The sequence below is a fragment of the Fusarium subglutinans genome, assembly GCF_013396075.1.
Source record: "Fusarium subglutinans strain NRRL 66333 chromosome Unknown NRRL66333_c0000121, whole genome shotgun sequence".
Classification (NCBI taxonomy): Eukaryota; Fungi; Ascomycota; class Sordariomycetes; order Hypocreales; family Nectriaceae; genus Fusarium; species Fusarium subglutinans.
The window spans coordinates 5,211-14,357 of record NW_023502184.1 but is presented as its reverse complement, the minus strand read 5'-3'; the positions used below and the strand labels follow the sequence as shown (position 1 = coordinate 14,357).

The window sequence follows — 9,147 nt, the reverse complement described above, 5'->3', positions numbered from 1 at the left end:
ATTCTACTGAAACTATTAGCCTGTGATTGAACGGCAACTAAGGACAAGAAGGAACGAGGTTCGAAAGTGGATCTTGCTCTGTGAAGGAGTTGAATGGCACTGGCGCGAACCTATCACATCTCGTGTTCCTCCTTCCATTCACGACGTCTATCTTCATCTGTAAGCTCGCGACTCCTCGTAGGAGCATATGTATCTCCATTCTCTCAATTCTCTCAACAAGTTCAGCTCCAGCCCGCGAAGAGCTTGCGAAAAGAGCGACATTGTCGCACTGTTTGTGGCGTTCGCGGACACGAGAAATTATCCGTCAAGAGAGACATCGACCGCCTGCATTATCAACGCCTTGCAGTAGCCGCACAACACGAAGGCATTTTTCACCGTCAAGAAAGCCTTAAAATAATCGAAGCCTCACAATTTATGTCTTCGTCACCGCTACACAGGCCTCTCGGGGCTTCGTCACCACTCCTTGAAGGAGGCCGGCGGCGTTCCCAGTTCACGTATCGCCAATTCTCACAGCTTGCTTCGTCCAACACGTCGAACCCGCTGCGCGTCATTGCCCACATTGACCTCGACGCCTTTTATGCGCAGTGCGAGGCGGTTAGACTTGGTATTTCTGAGGACAAACCGTTAGCTGTTCAACAATGGTGAGCACAAATGCATTTCCTATTTTCCGAGTCCCTATCGAGGCGAAGCCCTGATTTTCCTGCACTCTCACACTTCTCATGGAACACAAGGTGTTTTCTCTTTTCTCCGATTCCTCAAATCCTCTACTGGACTGAGAATCGAGTCTGTTGCTCGATCCTCCTCAGTAGATGCAGCAGTGATTGGACACTAGCAATTAGTTTTCGCTGAGGCTTGCATCGTGTTACTCTCACCTTGCAAGATGGATCGTCACTAAGCATCTTCGTGCTTTTTTCCATGATCGTTCATTGTTCGCGGAACAGAGAATACTTCTCCTAAGAATCTCTGAAAAGCTGTAGAGCATGGAAATACCGGTCAACAATTCACCTCACAGCCTCCAAGAACATTCTCAGCAAACCCTTCCAAAACTCATATGTTAATTCTCCGAAGATCGTGCGTGACCTCTCGACACAGGTTGTGTAACACTTGATCCTTGTCGATCCACCGTCCTCGGCCACAAATTGTATGATGGCAGGCAAAGTTGTCACGATTACATTCGTAGGCGGTGGTTTTCCATAGCCAGGGAAATGAAAGCCTCGTTTTGCCACGCTGGGGTCCATGTCCAGTCCAGGAGCTCTGCTCTCCCCAGTTACCATTAGAGCGTTACTCCTAGCATCACGATTTTACAACTCTTTCGATTTCTGACATTCCAACAGGCAAGGTCTTATCGCAGTCAACTATCCTGCACGCGAATTTGGCATTGGACGCCATTGCAATGTCGAAGAAGCCAAAAAGTTGTGCCCTGAACTTATCGCCCAGCACGTAGCTACGTGGAGAGAAGGCGACGACAAGTGGGCATATCGTGAGGATGCCGCCGCTCACATAGCAACAGATAAGGTTTCACTCGATCACTATCGTCTTCAGTCTCGGAAGATCTTAGCATGTATCAAAGAGGCTCTGCCGCTTGATCTCCAGAAGGTGGAAAAAGCGAGTATTGATGAGGTCTTCCTCGATCTTTCGAGCCAAATCCACCAGATCCTTCTACACCGCTTTCCAGAATTATCAAACCCGCCCCCCTATGACGACCCTACTGAGAACCTACCCTTGCCATCCATTACCGCGCTCGACTGGCAGACCGATGCTTTGATTGACCTGGATGAGGAGCAGGAAACAATAGATCCGGATTGGGATGATGTAGCGATCCTCGTCGGATCTGAGATCGTTCGCAAAGTCAGGGCCGAAGTTCGGCAGAAGTTGGGATACACATGCTCGGCTGGCGTAGCAAGCAACAAGCTTCTCAGTAAGTTGGGCTCGGCATACAAGAAACCAAACAAACAGACTGTTGTACGCAACAGAGCTGTGTCTGCTTTCATGGCTGGCTTCAACATCACAAAACTCCGAAACTTGGGCGGCAAACTCGGAGAGCAGATCGTATCAACATTCAACACAGAGAGCGTCACTGAATTGTTGGATGTTCCTTTGGCAACTATGAAAGCAAAACTTGGCCATGATACGGGTCTTTGGATATATAACACCATCCGAGGTATTGACACAAGCGAGGTCAATTCAAGAACGCAGATCAAGTCGATGCTGTCGGCTAAATCTTTTCGTCCAACTATCAACTCTTTAGAACAAGCAATGCGATGGCTGAGAATCTTCGCAGCTGACATATTCGCTCGCCTCGTTGAGGAGGGAGTTCTGGAAAACAAGAGAAGACCGAAGACGATGAACTTACATCATCGCCATGAGGGACAAGTGAGATCTCGGTCGGGATCAATTCCTCAGGGCAGAGCTATAGACGAAGGCAGTCTTTTCGAGCTGGCCAAAGACCTCCTTTCGCAGATAATCGCAGAAGGAAGAGGAGTCTGGCCTTGTGCAAACTTGAGTCTCAGTGTAGCAGGCTTTGAAGACGGTGTCAAAGGCAACATGGGCATTGGCGCATTTCTGGTCAAGGGGGAAGAGGCAGACGCTCTTCGATCGTCGATTCCCGATAACCGTCAACATTCTACTGGACCGGAACCCTCCGCGAAGAAACGCCGCGTCGAGGATGGTGGCATTCAGCGGTTCTTCTCCAAGCGAACCTCCGCTGATCACGAAAGAACCTCCCTAACCGACTCACATACCCCCGGGGAAGACCCTAAAGATAGCTCTTTGCCATCAGACCCCACCCAAAAGACCCTCAGTTTCGCTACTAAGTATGATTATGAGGCCCGCCATGAATCCGACCTTACCATGCATGCGTCTTACGCATCACTGTGGCATGAAAGCACCTTCGATGTGCAAGTGGATCAACAGCAGCCTTCATTGACCGATGTTGTATGTTCTCGCTGCAAGGCCAGCTTCGCGGACCCGGAAGCGTTGCAAAGCCATAGAGATTGGCATATGGCCAAAGATCTACAAGACGCAGAACGTGTCAAGCCCACATTCGCTGAACGACAACCTGCTGCACGTAACTCTGCGCAAAAGACGCAAGGAACCGCTTCAAGAAGGAGCCGGGGAGGCAAACTTGAGCAAGGTCAAAGTCGGCTCAAATTTGGTTGAACAGAAAGTGATTACTTGGCGGTTTCTCGCCTGAGCTTTTGCAGGTATGTGTTGCAATTGCTCACGCTCACTTTGTGTTATCGTCAACAAAAGGTCACGGCATGATGGTAGGAGGTAACTCGATGCACCGGCATCAGCTTATACTTGGGCTTTGCCGCCAGAAGACGAGATGTTACATTGGCTGTTATCACCATTCTGCTCAGCATACACGAGACTTGGACTTGTTCGTACAGTCGTGGCTGTGCGATAATCCACTTTTCGTTGGCGTTCTGAAACCCCCTGAAGAAAGAGGCAGATGCACAATTCAGGGAACATGCAGATTCTTGGTCACACAAGCCTGTCAAAACAACCGAAACGTCTTGACAGGTCGGTAAGACTGCGAACAGCCGAAGCGTTCATCAGGGGGATCAACAAAGTATCAAGGCTGTCGTGCTCTCACGCACGCGTCTCATCTTGAATCAACGGAGAGGCCGGAAGCATGTTAATAAAACCACAGTCTGCTGATGGAGGTACAGAAAAACTATCGAAGTTAATGATAAAATGTACGACTTCGTGGGATGCCAAGACGTTGACAAGTTTGGGTCAAATCTCCCTAGATGATTGGACAGCAAGGCTTGGGCACCGAACACATGGACCTGCGGGCAGAGGGTTGGGCTCCAATTGGTGCAGGCATTGCTACCCAACCCACCCTCCAAAGTGCAGCCGAAAAGCCAGCCGCCAGCCACTCAGAGACTGAAACCGGGAATAGGCCTCAAATGCAGCTGCGGTATTGTTGGAATATCGCAACATCTGACAAGTATCCCGCTGTGGAAACACGTTGCCTATCATTTGTGGGCGTTAAAGGTTGCAATTCACGGTCAGCGACAACGACTGGGACATGGCATGGAGAAACAAGGAGCCACCGGAGTAAGGATGCCCAACGTCCCGAGACAGTTGGGCGAGACCAGATATTGCAACCGCATCGGAAGAGAGGCACAGCTTTCCTTGCGAATCGTGACGAAGAGCTGAGTAGAGTTACGACCAGCTCCATCTATCTACGTGTCGCTTAGAGTTGAGGAGCGATAGTGAATCTGCACGTATCGGGAGTATTGAATACTTGCCGAGAGATATAAAGCAGCAGTGTGAGGTGTATGATGAGCTGAGGCGATGGCACAGATTGTGGCCGCTCATTCTTCTCGTCCACTCTCGTTCTTCTGTCACTTCGACAAGGTAGCCGGTAGCCTCATTCTTACAGATCACGGCACTTCCCTGGAAAAGGAAAACAAAAAACCCCAAGTTGGAAAGCAATACGTCATAGTACCCCCATCATTATTGTCCCTTCGCGCCTACAATTTACCTCACGGCACTACAGTACTAGTCTCGCCTACAAGCGCTGATCTCTTGAAAGAAAACAAAGTTTGATGTCGCCTATTCGAGTTTCGTACGAGGTATCTCAGCTCCGCTTGAGGGCGATCGTAACTTAGAGACGGCGTACCGTCATTATTATCCTACCACAGACGGGGGAGAAGGCTCGAGTGATCGTTGGGCATCGTCAAAACAAGGGATAGCCTTGTACGCGAGAAACAGAGCGATATTGAGAGTGTCATCTGCCGCGCATGCTATTGATATATGCAACTTGTTTGGTTGTCAATAGCTGTCCCAAAGGACCCGGACATTCTGCGTTGCCAGCACAGACAAGGTGATCCGTTTCGATCTTTGATCCGGACCGCGACGGGTTCGATCTTAATAAACGACAGGTTGAATCGTTTCTACATGTTCAATTTTCGAGAATTGATATTTCAATCAAAGTACCCCATAACTGACGCAATTTCGCTATCTTTGGAACAAACAAGGGACAAGCCACGTTGCGACCCGGACGACGAGACATCTGCACTTCCTTAATGGGATAAGACAGGAAAAGTGGCTTACAGCGCACCTGTCACACCACACGAGGGGTACATGACGGTGCAAAACTTCAGTTGACAGGATAGATGCTAAGTCCTAGGTACGGAACTTTGAACAGTTTCGCAGAAATTCGACAAGCCTTGTCGCGGTGTTAAAAGTCAATTGACAACAAGCGGCGCTCGCCGTGACCGCCACCGCAATCATTGATCATTCACCATACGGTAGGCTGTGCTGTGACTCGCCAGCCGGAAACCGCTTGGTCGCAGAGTCACAAGAAAGTCGAGACCAGAATCTGGAAGCGGGATTGAAACCCAGAGCTTCTCAACTGACAAGCAGAGGGTTTAGCCCAGCCGCTCGTGGTGCCCAAGTGTCGTCAGTCACCGCTAAAGTCAAAGCCCAACCTCGAGACCAAGACCCAGGCGGGCAAGGCAGAGGACGCGCTGTAGAGCAAGCTCTGCAAACCCAGGACGTGCCAACCGCATCTGGCTTCGGCAACGTCCAACGGTCCACCAAAATAGGTCGCCACTGGACGCAGGGTTGTTGGCAGCACGGAACAGACAAGGGCCAGGCTAGCCAGGATCAGGATCAGTATCAGGGCACCCACGCACGAGGCCAGCGCCAGTTGCAGATCCCGCAGCTTGGTGTTGGGCTCGGTCAAGGAGGGAGACAAGCGTCCGGCACGGATAGTCCCAGGGAAGAATCAGTCATCGCGTTGACAGCCCAGCCTGAAGAGGAAAACTCCTCATCAATAGACGAGGTTTTAGCAGAGTCTGCGTCTTGTCTCGAGCAGCCGGGAGACCCCAGCTTATACTATCTTGGCTTACTGCAAAATCAGAACGAGCTCCACCACAAACATCACAACACCCAACAGTATCAGGGTTTTTTGGGTGATGACCCATCAATATCAACAAGTCATCAGCAACCTCAACCTTCCGGGTTTGGTTATCAGCATCAGCAGAACCAACCTCCTGCATGCTCATCGCCACCATTCTCATTTACCTTCCCCCCTCCAGCACCTCCATCCTCAGCACCAGCAACATCTGTCTTTGGACTGGCCCCTCCTCCTCCTCTGCCTTCTCCTGCATCTCCACCAAGACCACCGCCGAGGCGACGCTTCCAGCCAACTACATCTCGCCGTCAGCAAAACCTGTCCCACTGCCGGTCAAATTCCAATCTGAGCTCAAACTCCAGTGTCAGCACTGGTGCCAGCAGGCGTCTTCTGGCCTCTCGGTCTCCTGCAAGTCACTCTGCCAGTGGGAAATCCCCTCGTCAGCGCCTAGCATCAGCACCACCATTACCACAGCCAATAGACAGTGCAGACCCACAGGATACGCCCACCGCCCACCACCGCCATTCGCCTTTTCTTCCTCCTCATCCTCACCTGCCCGCCTCTTCTCTTTCTGCCTGTTCTACCCTCTCAGCTCTCTCCACGTCGTCTCCCTCCTCCCCCATTTCCGGCTCCATCTCCTCTTCTCCCGCACTTCTGTCGACCTTCTCTTCCATCTCTTCTTCTTCCTCATCTCATCTTACCTCTTCGTCGGCCATATCCTCCCCACACATCAACATGTCGAGATCATCACGGAACGCTGCCCCTACCACTTCTGGTACCGGACGACAAAACGAATACTTCGTCCCTCGAGATGGCATCGACCGTGAAGTCATCTCCGCCGACATCTGCCGCTATCTGGGCAACGATGCCCTCGTGCGTCCCGGTCATTACGAGGTACGCTATCTGCCTTAATGAACCCCACCATCGCGATAAAACAAATGACTCACATTTCATGACGACAGAATCCTCAGACAGGTCAAGCCGTGCAAGGCTACTACATCACCGCTTACAGGAATCTTACAACTGTGAGTTTCTTCTCAGCATCAATAACCACTCATAAGATACTAATGATGATATGCCAGGCTATGATTGAGGATCTAAAAGCGGACTCTGCTCGATGGGACAGTGAAAGGCGTGCGCAGACGTCGCGCAATACCTCTGGAGGTACTATTGCCTCGAGAAACGTTGGCGTACCGCCGAGACACTCATCTAACTCACCTGTAGTGCAATACCGCTACTCGGAGACGCATCAGTCGCGTCAGCACCACGGTCCTACCGAGGGCCCTTATCAAACCGACCCATACGCTCGTGACCCTGGCTTTGATGGTCCCAGATACCCAGGAACAGGTGCTCCCGGTTACACTGGAGCCGCTGGCTCATACGGCCAGTCCTACGGTGCCTCAAGTAGTGGTGCGTTTGCCGGTTATGCCCAAACCCAGCAATCTCCTCCCCCAGCGGATGCAAGGTTCAGCTCTACTACCGCGGCCACCATGGATCCATCCTACCAGGCTTCCCAGAGCCCCTACGTTGCCGTTGGAACAAACCAACGCCCCAGAGGCGGATACGACCCTTACGCTAACCAGATGGCCACATCATCAGCTGCTGCTCAGCAGGCCTATGCCACTGCTGCTCCCACGCAACAAGGCTACACAGCCACTGCTTACCCATATTCAGGTCAGGCTCCTCCTGCGGGCTACGCGATGCAGCCCCAGGACCCCTTCTACGGTCGTGGTGCGTATAGCGGAGGCAACACTCGCGCGGCGGGTTTCCACATGGTCGAATTACTAACACTCAAGGTTTAGCAGGTCAATCAACAGCACAAGGATATACCCAGGCCACACAGTATGAAGAAACCCCCCGTACTCGCGCTTCCGCGACACCAACAAATACTCAAACAAATCCCAGTGGTACCTCCAGCAGCCGACGTAGTGAGCGAGAGAGCGACAGGCACAGCACAGACCGACACCACCGATCAAGCCGCCGGTAAAAGGTGTGTTCTCCGGAGGACCAAGGCCGGATCTTTGTGCCCTTCCGTTTCCTGCCTGAACTTGACGAGGCAATCCGACCTCGCGAGTGTGATGATTTCTGCATAATGACCGGGTTACATGGAGTACGGCTTGTTTTCCTTGGATCGACCATTTCATCCTTTTCTGTTTCTTCCGGATATGATCCCCTTCAGAGGTTTCAGATTTCTTTTCTCTGGCTGGTGCCGCCACCAAGTTGCAAGTTTGCATCTCAATAGGAGCTCCCTACTGGAAAGGTATCACATTCCACCCTCTGGACGCTGATTCCGTCTTCTACGAACCTGGATCTCCCTTGGAGTCGATAATACCCCTGGACGTACCGTGCCAACTGTTATTGCTTCCGATTGATGCCTCGGATACACGAACTGGACCTTACGAGACGCATACCTGGGTGTCTTTTTTCTTTACTCTTTTTATGACGACTTTGCATTGAGGATGGGCCTTTCCTGGATTGACGACCTCATCGACTATACACCATTATTTGCCTTACGGATGAGACCATGCTGCATACGTTTTATACTGGAACACGGCGCTGAGTTGGGAAAAGGTAGGGGAGCCATCCCTTACCGGGTGGATCTGGGGTGGTATCTCGATGTCATGACCTTGCTGTCCGGACGCGCCCTCAGGGGGAGTATTCTGTTTTCCGTTCTTCCTGGATCTGGCTGGTTCTTGCTCTCGACTCCAATGTCTTTAGCTCCCGGATTCTTCGGTGTTTAGCATCGTGGAGACGCGGTGTTTATCGGAATAATAATTGGCAGAGGCCGGCATCCGGACAGCAAGGTGAGTTTGAACGAGCTTGTATATATTAGCCAACCATTTTGAAAGGAATTTCTGCTTCCCCTCGCTTTCCCCCCCTCTTCCCGTTTCATTCCACTTAGGGACTTTCCATGGATATTCTGTCTTGATATGAATCGCAAAGACACTGACTCGCCAGACTTGACTCAAGCAGCTAGGTGCACAAATGAACTACCTGGACTCAGATACCTCTTCCTGGACTTCCTGGACATCTTGGACTCTGATCAACCACCTGGCAAATACTTTCCCGCTTGACCAAGGAATGGACCTACTCCCTGAGGATGTTTGCTTTTGCCTGGATCTCTTCCTACTCGAGCAATGTTTTGCTTTGGATCCTATGACCTGGACAACTTACCTCAGCCGAGGTTTGCTCATTCGTCACTGACGATGCCGGTACTCATTTGCATCTGCAATGGGTTGCCTGGGACACAAAGAAACAAAACAAGTATCTAAGCA

At 51.3% G+C, this 9,147-nt stretch overlaps 2 protein-coding genes across 2 annotated transcripts; both read left to right on the top strand.

Annotated features, from left to right (window-relative positions):
* Positions 1-414: 414 nt before the first annotated feature.
* Positions 415-3,159, top strand: FSUBG_8626 (DNA polymerase eta subunit; the record flags this gene model as incomplete). The annotated part of the gene is made up of 2 exons (XM_036687053.1): positions 415-641; positions 1,335-3,159. The coding sequence occupies 2 exons, from the start codon at positions 415-417 to the stop codon at positions 3,157-3,159; spliced, it is 2,052 nt and encodes a 683-aa protein (XP_036535846.1).
* Positions 3,160-5,129: 1,970 nt separating this feature from the next.
* On the top strand, positions 5,130-7,674 carry FSUBG_8625 (uncharacterized protein; the record flags this gene model as incomplete). Its single annotated transcript, XM_036687052.1, has 5 exons — positions 5,130-5,143; positions 5,269-6,766; positions 6,844-6,897; positions 6,955-7,036; positions 7,097-7,674. The coding sequence occupies 5 exons, from the start codon at positions 5,130-5,132 to the stop codon at positions 7,672-7,674; spliced, it is 2,226 nt and encodes a 741-aa protein (XP_036535845.1).
* Positions 7,675-9,147: the final 1,473 nt, after the last annotated feature.